The 15,559-nt window shown below is 44.8% G+C and overlaps 1 protein-coding gene across 1 annotated transcript in view; it reads right to left on the bottom strand.

Annotated features, from left to right (window-relative positions):
* The window catches only part of HGFAC (HGF activator), a 283,953-nt gene that overhangs the window by 180,168 nt on the left and 88,226 nt on the right, over nt 1–15,559 (bottom strand). The window contains exons 3-4 of the mRNA XM_063924262.1: nt 13,907–14,003; nt 11,414–11,487 (exon numbers count right to left, since the gene is read on the bottom strand). Coding sequence (XP_063780332.1) covers nt 11,414–11,487; nt 13,907–14,003 — 171 coding nt within the window. The remainder of the gene's footprint in view (nt 1–11,413; nt 11,488–13,906; nt 14,004–15,559) is intronic.

Raw genomic sequence — 15,559 nt, forward strand, 5'->3', positions numbered from 1 at the left:
CATGCTTAATTTTCTGCACCTAGGTGTCCACATTGCCCCAATTTATATGCTTGGTTCCATAACCATCATCATTAGTGACAATACTTGGTGCAACCCTTCAGAGCTCGCAATTCTGAGTACACATCATCGACACGCCCTCAGAGAACCTAGCCTATGTGATAGGTTGCCATCCAGTGAATCCGGTACGACTCCGAATTCCCCATAGATACCACTGCTCAGCAACAGAACATGTGCAGTGCAAAAACACGCAAGATCCTTCCATCCAACTGGCTTGCGTCCAACAATGCATTATCCCAAAGTGTCATGCACAGTGTGTGCACACATGGTCATCATAGGTAGAGATGAGCGGTTCAGATTCCTTAAAATATTAGCTGCTCCGAACGTCCGGGATCTGCATCTTGCCAAGCCGCGGCTTGAATTTTCCCCGTCAGGCTCGGATTCCACTTTGAGGCAAAACGTCATCCTCCCGGTGTCGCATTGTTGCGGGTTTTGGATTCTATATGCAACGCCAGGCCACTCGCATGCTTCTGTATGATGCGCTCTACTCTGCTGTATTGGTTGTGCTGTGTCCGTCTAAAGTGGCTATAGTATTCACAAGCAGCACTACATTCTATATTCTGTGACTCACTGTCAGATATTCTTCTATTGTTTGTACTGTTTTGGTGCGCTTTACCCTGGTGCGCTTTGTTCACATGCATATATAAGCCCTGTGACTTCACGCAGTTTGAACAGAGCTGCAAATAAAAAAAAAAAAAATATATATAGAGAGAGCTATTGTTTGTACTGTTTGGTGTGCTTTACACTAGTGCGCTAAAGCTACTATATATATATATATATATATATACACACACATATATATATATATATATATACATACACAGTACATATATATATATATATATATATATATACACACATATATACACACAGTATATAGTATGCAAAAAGTGTGGCACTCATCAAAATTATTATGAGGATGAAAATAAGAATTTACTTACCGATAATTCTATTTCTCGTAGTCCGTAGTGGATGCTGGGGACTCCGTCAGGACCATGGGGTTTAGCGGCTCCGCAGGAGACAGGGCACAATAATAAAAGCTTTAGGATCAGGTGGTGTGCACTGGCTCCTCCCCCTATGACCCTCCTCCAAGCCTCAGTTAGGATACTGTGCCCGGACGAGCGTGCATAATAAGGAAGGATATTGAATCCCGGTTAAGACTCATACCAGCCACACCAATCACACCGTACAACCTGTGATCTGAACCCAGTTAACAGTATGATAACAACGAAGGAGCCTCTGAAAAGATGGCTCACAACAAGAATAACCCGATTTTTGTAACAATAACTATGTACAAGTATTGCAGACAATCCGCACTTGGGATGGGCGCCCAGCATCCACTACGGACTACGAGAAATAGAATTATCGGTAAGTAAATTCTTATTTTCTCTAACGTCCTAAGTGGATGCTGGGGACTCCGTCAGGACCATGGGGATTATACCAAAGCTCCCAAACGGGCGGGAGAGTGCGGATGACTCTGCAGCACCGAATGAGAGAACTCCAGGTCCTCCTCAGTCAGGGTGTGCCCCTGACCAAGTAGCAGCTCGGCAAAGTCGTAAAGCCGAGACCCCTCGGGCAGCCGCCCAAGATGAGCCCACTTCCTTGTGGAATGGGCTTTCACTGATTTTGGCTGTGGCAAGCCTGCCACAGAATGTGCAAGCTGAATTGTACTACAAATCCAGCGAGCAATCGTCTGCTTAGAAGCAGGAACACCCATCTTGTTGGGTGCATACAGGCTAAACAGCGAGTCAGATTTTCTGACTCCAGTCGTCCTGGAAACATATATTTTCAGGGCCCTGACAACGTCAAGTAACTTGGAGTCCTCCAAGTCCCTAGTAGCCGCAGGTACCACAATAGGTTGGTTCATGTGAAAAACAGAAAACACCTTAAGGAGAAATTGAGGACGAGTCCTCAATTCTGCCCTGTCAGAATGAAAAATTAAGTAAGGGCTTTTATATGATAAAGCCGCCCATTCTGACACACGCCTGGCTGAAGCCAGGGCTAATAGAATCTTCACCTTCCATGTGAAATATTTTAATTCCACAGTGGTGAGTGGATCAAACCAATGTGACTTTAGGAAACTCAAAACAACATTGAGATCCCAAGGTGCCACTGGGGGCACAAAAGGAGGCTGTATATGCAGTACCCCTTTTACAAACGTCTGAACTTCAGGCACTGAAGCCAGTTCTTTCTGGAAGAAATTTGACAGGGTCGAAATTTGAACCTTAATGGACCCTAATTTTAGGCCCATAGACAGTCCTGTTTTCAGGAAATGTAGGAAACGACCCAGTTGGAATTCCTCTGTAGGGACCTTCTTGGCCTCACACCACGCAACATATTTTCGCCAAATGCGGTGAAAATGTTTTGCGGTTACATCCTTCCTGGCTTCGGCCAGGGTAGGGATGACTTCATCTGGAATGCCCTTTCAGGATCCGGCGTTCAACTGCCATGCCGTCAAACGCAGCCGCGGTAAGTCTTGGAACAGACAAGGCCCCTGCTGGAGCAGGTCCTTTCTTAAAGGTAGAGGCCACGGTTCTTCCGTGAGCATCTCTTGAAGTTCCGGGTACCAAGTCCTTCTTGACCCATCCGGAACCACGAGTATCGTTCTTACTCATCTCCTTCTTATGATTCTCAGTACTTTTGGTATGAGATGCATAGGAGGGAACACATACCCTGACCGGTACACCCACAGTGTTACCAGAGCGTCCACCGCTATTGCCTGAGGGTCCCTTGACCTTTTGCAATATTTGTCTAGTTTTTTGTTCAGGCGGGACGCCATCATGTCCACCTTTGGTTTTTCCCAACGGTTTACAATCATGTGGAAGACTTCCCGCTGAAGTCCCCACTCTCCCGGGTGGAGGTTATGCCTGCTGAGGAAGTTTGCTTCCCAGTTTTCCACTCCCGGAATTAACACTGCTGAGAGTGTTATCACATGATTTTTCGCCCAGCGAAGAATCCTTGCAGTTTCTGCCATTTCCCTCCTGCTTCATGTGCCGCCCTGTCTGTTTACGTGGGCGACTGCCGTGATGTTGTCCCACTGGATCAATACCGGCTGACCTTGAAGCAGAGGTCTTGCTAAGCTTAGAGCCTTGTAAATTGCCCTTAGCTTCAGTATATTTATGTGGAGAGAAGTCTCCAGACTTGATCACACTCCCTGGAAATTTTTTCCTTGTGTGACTGCTCCCCAGCCACTCAGGCTGGCATCCGTGGTCACCAGGACCCAGTCCTGAATGTCGAATCTGCGGCCCTTTCATAGATGAGCACTCTGCAGCCACCGCAGAAGAAAACACCCTTGTCCTTGGAGACAGGGTTATCCGCTGATGCATCTGAAGATGCGATCCGGACCATTTTCCCAGCAGATTCCACTGAAAGGTTCTTGCGTGAAATCTACCGAATGGGATCGCTTTGTAAGAAACCACCATTTTTCACAGGACCCTTGTGCAATGATGCACTGATACTTTTCCTGGTTTTAGGAGGTTCCTGACTAGCTCGGATAACTCCCTGGTCTTCTTCTCCGGGAGAAAACATCCTTTTCTGGACTGTGTCCAGAATCATTCCTAGGAACATTAGACGTGTCGTCGGAAAAAGCTGCGATTTTGGAATATTTAGAATCCACTCGTGCTGTCGTAGAACTACTTGAGATAGTGCTACTCCGACCGCCAACTGTTCTCTGTGTTCTCTGGACCTTGCCCTTATCAGGAAAGCGTCCATATTTCTTTTAGGAAGAATCATCATTTCGGCCATTACCATGGTAAAGACCCGGGGTGCCGTGGACAATCCAAACGGCAGCGTCTGAACTGATAGTGACAGTTCTGTACCACGAACCTGAGATACCCTTGGTGAGAAGGGCAAAATTTGGACATGTAGGTAAGCGTCCCTGATATCCAGTGACACCATATCGTCCTGGTTCGCTATCACTGCTCTGAGTGACTCCATCTTGATTTGAACCCTTGTATGTAATTGTTCAAATCTTTTAGATCTCACCGAGCCGTTTGGCTTCAGTACCACAATATAGTGTGGAATAATACCCCTTCCCTTGTTGTAGGAGGGGTACTTTGATTATCACCTGCTGGGAATACAGCCTGTGAATTTTTTTCCAATACTGCCTCCCTGTCGGAGGGAGACGTTGGTAAAGCAGACTTCAGGAACTTGTGAGGGGAAGACGTCTCGAATTTCCAATGTACACCTGGGATACTACGTGTAGGATCCAGGAGTCCACTTGCGAGTGAGCCCACTGCGTGCTGAAACTCTTGAGATGACCCCCCACCGCACCTGAGTCCGCTTGTATGGCCCCAGCGTCATGCTGCGGACTTGGCAGAAGCTGTGGAGGACTTCTGTTCCTGGGAATGGGCTGCCTGTTGCAGTCTTCTTCCCTTTCCTCTAACCCTGGGCAGATATGACTGGCCTTTTGCCCGCCTGCCTTTATGGGTACGAAAGGACTGAGACTGAAAAGACTGTGTCCTTTTCTGCTGAGATGTGACTTGGGGTAACAAAAGTGGATTTTCCAGCTGTTGCCATGGCCACCAGGTCCGATGGACCGCCCCTTTATACGGCAATACTTCCATGTGCCGTCTGGAATCTGCATCACCTGACCACTGTCGTGTCTATAAACATCGTCTGGCAGATATGGACATCACATCTACTCTTGATGCCAGAATGCAAATATCCCTCTGCGCATCTCGCATATATAGAAATGCATCCTTAAAATGCTCTATAGTCAATAAAATATTGTTCCTGTCAAGGGTATCAATATTTTCAGTCAGGAAATCCGACCAAGCCCCCCCAGCGCTGCACATCCAGGCTGAGGCGATTGCTGGTCGTAGTATAACACCAGTATGTGTGTATATACTTTTTAGGATATTTTTCAGCTTCCTATCAGCTGGCTCTTTGAGGGCGGCCGTATCTGGAGACGGTAACGCCACTTGTTTTTATAAGCGTGTGAGCGCCTTATCCACCCTAAGGTGTGTTTCCCAACTCGCCCTCACTTCTGGCGGGAAAGGGTATACCTCCAATAATTTTCTATCGGAGGAAACCCACGTATCATCACACACTTTAATTTATCTGATTCAGGAAAAACTACAAGTAGATTATTCCCACCCTACATAATACCCTTATTTGTGGTACTTGTAGTATCAGAAATATGTAACACCTCCTTCATTGCCCTTAACATGTAACGTGTGGCCCTAAAGGAAAATACGTTTGTTTCTTCACCGTCGACACTGAAGTCAGTGTCCGTGTCTGTGTCGACCAACTGAGGTAATGGGCGTTTTTTTCAAGCCCCTGACGGTGTCTGAGACGCCTGGACAGGTACTAATTTGTTTGCCGGCCGTCTCATGTCGTCAACCGACCTTGCATCGTGTTGACATTATCACGTAATTCCTAAATAAGCCATCCATTCCGGTGTCGACTCCCTAGAGAGTGACATCACCAATACAGGCAATTTGCTCCGCCTCCTCACCAACATCGTCCTCCTACATGTCGACACACACGTACCGACACACAGCACACACACAGGGAATGCTCTGATAGAGGACAGGACCCCACTAGCCCTTTGGGGAGACAGAGGGAGAGTTTGCCAGCACACACCAAAAACGCTATAATTATACAGGGACAACCTCTTATACAAGTGTTTTCCCTTATAGCATTTTCACATATGTAATCATATCGCCAAATAAGTGCCCCCCCTCTCTGTTTTAACCCTGTTTCTGTAGTGCAGTGCAGGGGAGAGCCTGGGAGCCTTCCTCACAGCAGAGCTGAGCAGGAAAATGGCGCCGTGTGCTGAGAATAGGCCCCGCCCCCTAAAACGGCGGGCTCTTCTCCCGGAGTTTGTGAGATCTGGCAGGGGTTAAATACATCCATATAGCCTCAAGGGCTATATGTGATGTATTTTAGCCATAAAAAAGGTATAATACATTGCTGCCCAGGGCGCCCCCCCCAGCGCCCTGCACCCTCAGTGACCGCTGGTATGAAGTGTGCTGACAACAATGGCGCACAGCTGCAGTGCTGTGCGCTACCTTATGAAGACTGAAAGTCTTCTGCCGCCTGTTTCTGGACCTCTGGACCTCTTCAACTTCGGCATCTGCAAGGGGGGTCGGCGGCACGGCTCCGGGACGAACCCCAGGGTGAGACCTGTGTTCCGACTCCCTCTGGAGCTAATGGTGTCCAGTAGCCTAAGAAGCAAATCCATCCTGCACGCAGGTGAGTTTACTTCTCTCCCCTAAGTCCCTCGTAGCAGTGAGCCTGTTGCCAGCAGGACTCACTGAAAATAAAAAACCTAACTTAAACTTTTATTCTAAGCAGCTCAGGAGAGCCACCTAGATTGCACCCTTCTCGGCCGGGCACAAAAAATCTAACTGAGGCTTGGAGGAGGGTCATAGGGGGAGGAGCCAGTGCACACCACCTGATCCTAAAGCTTTTATTATTGTGCCCTGTCTCCTGCGGAGCCGCTAAACCCCATGGTCCTGACGGAGTCCCCAGCATCCACTTAGGACTTTAGAGAAAGACAATATTTATATCAACGTTTCCGTGCTTTAATAGTTGCACTATCTTCAGGATACAAAGGATAGTGCATCTATTAATGCACTGAAACGTTGATATAAATATTGGATTTCATCCTCATTATAATTTTGCTGAGTGCCACACTTTTTGCATACTTTACCAATTGTTTGTGAGGGCACCAGGGTATTCCTGCTTTGTTGACTGCCACCAATCATGCCCCACTTTTCATTTCTGAAACTGCTGTAATGTTTCTTATTTGTGCTGTAAACTGGTATGTGTTTGTGCCGCTGCTCTGTCGCTTAGTAACCAGCCAAAAACTGAAGCCTAAAACAATATTGTGAGTCGTGAGGGGGTCAAAATTGAGTGGAAATTAATGGAAATTAATATTATTTAGGTTAATTTAAAAAAAAATCCAAAACTAAAACCAGTCACGGACGAAATCCAAAACCGAATCCAAAACCAAAACCGGACAACGTATTAGAACAAAAAACAAAACCAGCAAAAATGATCCTAATCATAGGTTAGACTAAGGACATATGACCGTACATAGCCGTCAGATAAGCACAACTGTACAACAATTTTATGCGGCTCCTCTGATGTATTTGGAGCAACAACAAAAAAACAACAATTTGTAGTTGAGATAAACAGCTGAATAAATTCTGTATACGCACAAAAAAAGCAGAGACTGACAGATTAATGGGGCCGTGGGCCTAATTCAGCTTCAGTTGCAGTTTTTCTAAAATAGAAACACTGCTTACGATCGCATGCTGGAGGCTGCCCAGCACAGGGCGAGGACACCCACCATGCTAAGTGCTGCCCTTTGATACGATTGCAATCTAACTGTGATCACATTGCAGCGTTCGCTGCAGTTAAGGTGAACCCCTGACTGCACAGCCTGGGTGCAAAGGCATGTGCACCACCGTCATGTGCTACCCCGCAGCGGCTGCGTGTGACATCACTTGGCCACGTTGTCCAGGACACTCCGCCCTAATGCCGTGTTGCCACCCACCGCTGTCAATCACAGTGGCGGAATGTGAAAGACCACGCACGCGCTGTGCAGCCGTAGTGCATGTGTGATTTTCGGATATCTGCGACTGAAGCTGAATTAGGCCCCATGTGCAGAGCCATCTTTCCATCGCCATTCGAAATGGGTATAGGGAGGGGGTGCCACATGGGCAGCTACAGTAGTCGGTCCTGGGTGCAGTGTGTGCATTGCCGCCGGCCACCCTGGAATCACGGGCCTGTGTTCATCGCACACCCATGATAGGCGAGCTCAGGTAGGACAGAAATCTCCCACGGCACAGAAAAACACCATCTAAGTGTTAACCTCTCTATGCTTAAATACAATTTAAAAAAAAGGAGATCTTGCTAATAACTTGGGATTTGCAAATTATGTCATTTAGGTTAAGAAGTATTAATAAATATTCATCAAAATGTCACATTTGTACCAGTAATGGGGATACAGCTCAAGGCATTTGAAACTTTCATCTTTGACCAGTGACGTACTGTATAGAGGGGTAAATCACGCATCTGGAACCCGATACCATCTATAAGGCTCAAGGCAACACCAGGCCATATGCTGTATTTACTGTTCAATTTAGCTTTTCCTTTGTGGCCAACCAGGAAATTCCAGTCTGGGCTTCATCCCTGCCAGCTCTGGACTTGCTCCAAATGAAACTTATAGTCAATAGTGGAAGCACATTTTCTAGAGTCCCAATTTCTAAGGATCACAACAAGGGGTGTTATGCTCCCCTGTCAACACGGTCACTGGACGCACGTTCTGTAAGCGGTTTAGCACCTACTATCATCAGCAGGTTTGGATGAAGTCCATATTTATATAGTGCTTGCTGTAGTAAAAATGGACTTACAGTATTTCTTATAGAGTTTGGAAGTAATGACTAAAACTGAACACCTACAGCTTAGAAATTGCAGTATAATGTTGTCTAGGAGAATAAGTCAGCTCTTTGGTCTGTGACTACAAGAAAATGTTATAATAATGTTATAAGAGATTACCAACCCATCCCCTCTTCCACGCCAACTCCCAGGCTTTGTGTGTTAGAAAACATAGAAACATAGAATTGTGATGGCAGACAACAACCACTTCGCCTATCCACTGCTTCAAACTCCCGAGATTGAAGTCCACCTGAAAATCTTCAAGAAACAATCAATCTCAATAATGAGGTCAGCTCTTCTCTAGGCTATTGTCTCCCCATATCCATTCTCCTCGAACAAAACAAAGGTTGGGGATAATAGTGAAGTACAGTTTATTGTAGTACAAATAAAATGAAGAACAACTTCAATAAAATCAGTTCCATATAAAATCCACCAAAATTCTAGGTAGAGTGTGCGTACCAAAATACGTGGGGTGTCATCAGATGCCCACCCATCAGCGTTTGTATACTGTTACTGGGGTACCTCCCGGGATGTCTGCACCCTTTCACCGCTGGCCAGGCACTTTCTTTTCCGTAGTTGGTCTGCTACAGTCTGTCCCAGATACCACCGACGCGTTTCAGCTCCTGAGAGCCTTTTTCAAGGTGTATATGTATACACCTTGAAAAAGGCTCTCAGGAGCTGAAATGCTTTATTATCCCCAACCTTTGTTTTGTTCGAGGAGAATGGATATGGTGAGACAATAGCCTATAGAAGAGCTGACCTCATTTTTGAGATTGATTGATTCTTGAAGATTTTCCGGTGTCCACTAATTGCAAGTTATCCCAGAAGGAGCGCGCATCTGCAACTGTGTATTTATATTGAGGACCTTTTGGAGTGGAGGTGAGCACTCTAGCAGCTGCTGCAGCCCCACTGAGTTGGAGCGCGGGTTTGAAACTATATCTTTCATTCAAGTCCACCTGAGCCGTCAGACTCGATCACACTTCAAGGCCGAAAGTCATCCTCCCGGTGTCGAATTCTAATAAGACTTGGATAATATATAAGGTGCAGTGGCCGGGACTCATCGCCATTTCACTATGCTACTGCTGTATGCTGCACTGTAGTTTGCTGTATTGGCTGTGCTGTTTTCAGACTCACAAGTGGCTGTGCCCTGTCTAGTGACTGTTTTGCATGCTGCTGTATGCTGCGCTGTTTGCTGCTGTAAATTGTACTGTTTGGTGCGATTTACCTGAATATGATTTGTTCGCATACATCTATAAGCCCTGTCACTCCACATGTAATGAGCTGCAAGCTCAAAAACAGAAAAAGTAAGAAAAAATATATAGTTCTATTGTTTGTACTGTTTGGTGCACTTTACCCTAGTGCGCTTTGTTCACATGCATCTATAAGCCCTGTGACTCCATGTAGTTTGAACCAAGCTGCGAGTTCAAAAAAGAAAAAGAAATAAAAATATAGAGATCTATTGTTTGTACTGTTCTGTGCACTGTACCCCAGTACGCTGTGACAATGTTTCATAGATGTGCTATAAACTGCTGTGTGTTTCTGCCGCTGCTCTGTCGCTTAGTAACCAGCCAGCTCACTGCAGCCTTTGGCCAATATTAGTGAAAACAATATTGTGAGGTGGTCAAAATTGACTGGATATGACTGGATATGTTATTGAGGTTAATAATACTCTAAGAACAAAAAGACCCACATTATGTAATTTTAGTCAACTTTTGAAAAAATAAATACGAATACAAACACAAAACCAGTCACGGCGGTTTGGCAAATCCAAAATCAAACGACAAATTACAGCCAAATCCAGCAAAAATAGTCTGGTGCTCATCTATACCCTAAAACACGTACATGCACACACACACTAGGGACTATTTTTTGTTAGGAGCCTATTAACCTACCAGTATATTTTTGGGGAGTGTGGAAAAAACCAGAGCACCCAGAGGAAACCCACGCAAGCACTGGGAGAATATACAAACTACAAACAGTTAGGGCCATGTAAGGAATTGAACTCATGATCTCAGTGCTGTGAGGCAGTAATGCTAACCATTACACCATCTGTACTGCCCCAAATGAGTGAGGATATATGATCATTTATAATGGGCTAATATTGGATTCACTGCATTTAGTACTGTTGGGAGAGTGAAAGAAGCAGATACTATACAGCATGGATAATAAAATGAAGCAGGTAAATGAGACAGAGAAAAAGTTTCATATACAGTAGCAAGCAAGGGCGTAGCCAGAACTTTGTGGGCCCCACAGCAACATTTTAAAGGGGTATTCATCTCAGTGCTTCTAACGAAACACCGCTCCGCAGGAGTTGTTAATTTATGCCCAAAATAGTGCCCTAGTTCATTTTTTGAACCATATTAGTGCCTTAGTTAATGTTATGCCTAATAGTAGTGCCCTAGTTTATTTTATGAACCATCACAGTGCCCCTAGATTACATTATGTAATATTGTAGGGCTGCCAGTACACATTATGCAACACAGTGCCCCCAGGTCATATTATGCCACATCACAGTGCCCCGCTTCATATTATGTAACATTATAATGCCTTCCAGTTCATTTTATGCAACATTACAAAGAGCATTTCCAAGGGCATAACTAGATATAATCTAAGCACCAAGGCTAAAGTGTGTAAGGGCCCCTATGTATCACCCAATGCTGAAAAATGCATATGACACCTGTAACTGTGACAGGGAAGGTGGCCCCTCTCAGTTCTGGGCCCCATAGCAGCTGCACTGCCTGCACCTATGGTAGCTACGCCCTTGGTACCAATGTAAAAAATGGTGTCGGTCGTCATGGAATGGGGGAAGGAATAAACAGCAATTGAAACATTTCAGTATGAGGTACAGCAGACATGCATAATTTTACACAAAACAACGCAAAGTTGAAGTTTATAAGTTCATTCCCATTCACATAACACCACAAAGCAAGATTACAGTCTATGATTCTAGAGCGTGGAGACTTACTAATGTCCAGACTGGAGTTTCTGTCGCAGTACCCCCACTCTCTGTCCCTGTCGTAGTTTCTTGTTGTTGCGCACCTGCAATGTGATTTACAGTTATATTTTCTACTTTTCCTTTTCTGATTTACATGGGTACAACATATAAAAACAATATTATATCTCCCTAAAATCAGGGCGGGGTGTCCGGCCACAATATAATGAGGGCATGGTCACAAACCCCCCGAGGGTGTGTCAACTGTCTAGTGATTTTTGAGTTCTATGCTGCCCCCTTCAAACAATCAATGATCGCAACATGCACCAATAAAAAGTGTGTGTGGTACTGATGCTGCCAGTCGCAGGAAGTTCCTGTGCAGCCATGGGGGAGAATCATGTAAGTAGAAGGACAATGGGGAGCACACCAGTGGGCACAGGGGTATATGACACGCATTACGCATTGTGCAGGTTTAAAGGTATTTCACTTTTTCTTTAAAAGTGCATAAAACATAGGAAGAAACATGATTTATCATGTATTCATTTTTCAAAATCAGCGGTTTATCTGCAATTTATTTTTCCACGTTGAGTTACAAATACCTGGTTTATTAATGGCATAACCTGGTGTGAATGAAAATATAGTTTTATTTGGGGGGTGTATGGTTTCAATTAAAACCTCCGAAAGAACATAGTGTGGCAGTCCAGTCCGGATTCCACCCCGGGTGTTTGCAGGACAGGGCACAACATTTTGGGTGCCCGGGCTAAGGCAACCTGGGTTTAGGACTGGACCAAGAGGAAGCCCCAGGGAGGTGTTGGAACACAGCAGGTTGTCCCTTTAATGTTGTGCCAAAGATTATCTGGCAGTTGGAAATTAAAGTATTGCATACTTGCCTACCTGACCCTCTCCATGAGGGAGAAAATGCTCTGTTCCTGGACTTTCCTGGTAATGTATGATTGCCATCACCTGTGGTGAAACACCTTTCTTATCAATTATCTAGCTCACCACAGGTGCAGACCCTCCAACATGACCCGCCCCACTAGGTACAAAATGCTCTGTTCCTGGACTTACCTCTTAATTTATGATTTCCATCACCTGTGTTGAACTAGTCAAATGATAAGAAAGCTGTTTCCTCACAGGTGATTGCAATAATAAATTAACAGGGAAGTCAAGAAACAGAGCATTTTGTACCTAGTGGGGCGGGTCATGTTGGAGGGTCTGCACCTGTGGTGAGCTAGATAATTGATAAGAAAGGTGTTTCACCACAGGTGATGGCAATCATACATTACCAGGAAAGTCCAGGAACAGAGCATTTTCTCCCTCATGGAGAGGGTCAGGGAGGCAAGTATGAAGTATTGTATTGCTGTTGATACACAGAAATACCCTGCAAGTTCATACATGAGATCCCATCCATGCAGGTCCGGTCCAAGTATTGGTGCAAGCGCTCCCAGCAATCAGGCACACCTGTACCACACTTTTCTAAAGCTCGTTAGGGCAAGGGCTCAGGGCTCCTGATGCATACCCCCCAACATGACCCTCTCCAGGAGGGACACAATGCTCTGCTCCTGGACTTTTCTCTTAATGTATGATTGCCATCACCTGTGCTGAACCACCTTACTTATCCATTAACCTGTTCAACACGGGTGCAGGCAATCATACATTAAGAGGAAAATCCAGAAGCAGGGCATTGTGTCCCTCCTGGAGAGGGTCATGTTGGGAGGTATGCTGATGCCAACAAGTGGCCAGGCGATAGCGGGCATGCCAGTGGGTTAGAGACAGGGAGCCTGAGATTGTGTACATGCTGTTTATTGTTTATGAACTGGTGCCTAATTAAGGTACCCATTGAAACTTGCTGTGAAAAGTCTGCATTTCTTTCATACATCTGTGTCAGCGTCTTGTCTGGTGGAAGGTCGCTTGTTACAATAGAAAACCACCAATTTTGAAAACTTGTAATTTTATATATCACGCCCCAACAAATGGTTATTGTTGGCTTATTGCAAAGTTTAATATTTTTATTATTTATCTCTAAAATCTAAACAAACATAGGGAACACCCATCTGTTAAACCTGCGTTTGCCCTTGGGCAGCAGTGGAGCCTGAACAATGTTTTGCACAACTGAACTGTAGCCTTTCCAGCCAACCAGTCAGAGGAGTGAAGAGATATTGTTTTTATTTTACAAAAATCAAGTATGCAAGGTTCTGGGAAGTGGGTATTATGAGGAGGCATTTGCCTAAGGTGCCATGCCATGACACTTTGACCAGCACTTGTCTAATTTGGGATGTTTTCATATTACTCTCCAGATATCTGCAGAGAAATGTTGGTGTTGCCACAAGTATCAGATTCTGTCATACTTCTAGTCTAATTCCAAAATAGAACCAACCATGGTGATTGCTCTCCGTTACTTCACGGCTACCAGTTGAGCAGTTTTTTATAATGTTTCACCAGCTTGTATCTTATACATCTTTCATTTACACTTATTCCAATTGTATGATAAAGAATAAATTACACTGCATGCAGTATTTCCCTCACCATTTTCTTTGAAAGAGACGTCCCGATGTACAAGAGAAATGCAAGCGTCCCCCAGCCCGAAATGGGAACTTGCATGGTTTACCGTCTTCTGTCATGACTGGAGAGAAGAAAAAGAAGCTGTTACTATGTATTGCTACCAGCACGTATTCTTTTCACTTAGCCCATGTTTCGCAGTCTGCAGAGGTCATTTTTGGATAAAGCAAAAGCATCATAGATGTCTTTGTTAATATACTTGGCCTGGGGATCCGGTCTGAAGATCGACAGTGTCTAGGTCGACCACTATAGGTCGACAGTCACTAGGTCGACATGGATGGAAGGTCGACATGTGCTATGTCGACAGGTCTAAAGGTCGACATGAGTTTTTTCACTTTTTTTGGGGGGGGGGGATTTTTTCATACTTAACGATCCACGTGGACTACGATTGGAACGGTAAAGTGTGCCGAGCGAAGCGGTAGCGGAGCGAAGGGACCATGCCCGAAGCATGGCGAGCGAACGCGGTGCACTAATTTGGGATCCCGGTCACTTTACGAAGAAAACGACACAAAAAATAAATAAAATCCTTATGTCGACCTTTAGACCTGTCGGCCTAGCACATGTCGACCTAGAAACCCTATCAACCTTCCATCCATGTCGACCTACTGACTGTCGACCTATAGTGGTCGACCTAAACATTGTCGACCTAGACACTGTCGATAAAACGAACCACACCCCTTGGCCTGATTGACAGTGTAACAGTGTCCTCTAGTCATGGGGTGGCATTTTTTGCTGAAGGCATAGAACTAAGATGCCCATACACGTAGCAATCTGACCAATCTGATCATTTTAGACCAAACTTACATGGAAAGATGCTTATGTTGACCTTAGTGCACCTAATTTGCATATAGTGCCACTGGACAGGTGTCTGGCTGAGGGGTCACAAGCGCCACTTGCTGGGTTCATGGATCCGGGTAACATCAGATGATGTAATAAAGACTGTTTTATCTGTGTGCAGGTTGTGGGTCAGTACTGAAACATGCTGTTCTGCATTGTATATAAATTAAGCTGAAGGTTTCTGGCTCGTTGCCTCTATATATAGCATTCTACATATATACATTAGCACACGCACTGTAACATACAGTCCTTGGTGCTAGTTACAAAGATATTTTTTTATTATTATTTCAATAGAATGTTTACCAATAATTACCATAGAAACACAATGTTACGTGACTAAGCACAAGGCCTTCTGCATAAGACAGGTATATGTGAAGGTCACCTAGACATTCTTGTCACGATGAGGAATTGTATTTGTATTAATATACTAAATTATTAAATCCTGTTGCTAGGGCCCAAATGTTCCAACAAAGCGCGAGAGAGAGAGAGAGAGAGAGAGAGAGAGAGAGAGAGAGAGATCACTGGCACTCCACAATACAATAACAATATCTTGTCCTGGTACCCTCTTGAGAACAATCCATACCAATCAATATCCAATGTAAACTCCAAAAGAAAACAGCACTCGGAGACGGTCACGGATGCAGACTCGAAATTGATGTTATTAAGGTTAATAATACTATGATAACAAAAAAGGCCCAAATTATGTGATTTTAGTTTTTTTGTCAATTAAGAAAAAGAAGAAAAAAAAGAAAATCCACATCCAAAACCAATCACGGCGGTTTG

The sequence above is a fragment of the Pseudophryne corroboree genome, chromosome 1 (genome assembly GCF_028390025.1).
Source record: "Pseudophryne corroboree isolate aPseCor3 chromosome 1, aPseCor3.hap2, whole genome shotgun sequence".
Taxonomy (NCBI): Eukaryota; Metazoa; Chordata; class Amphibia; order Anura; family Myobatrachidae; genus Pseudophryne; species Pseudophryne corroboree.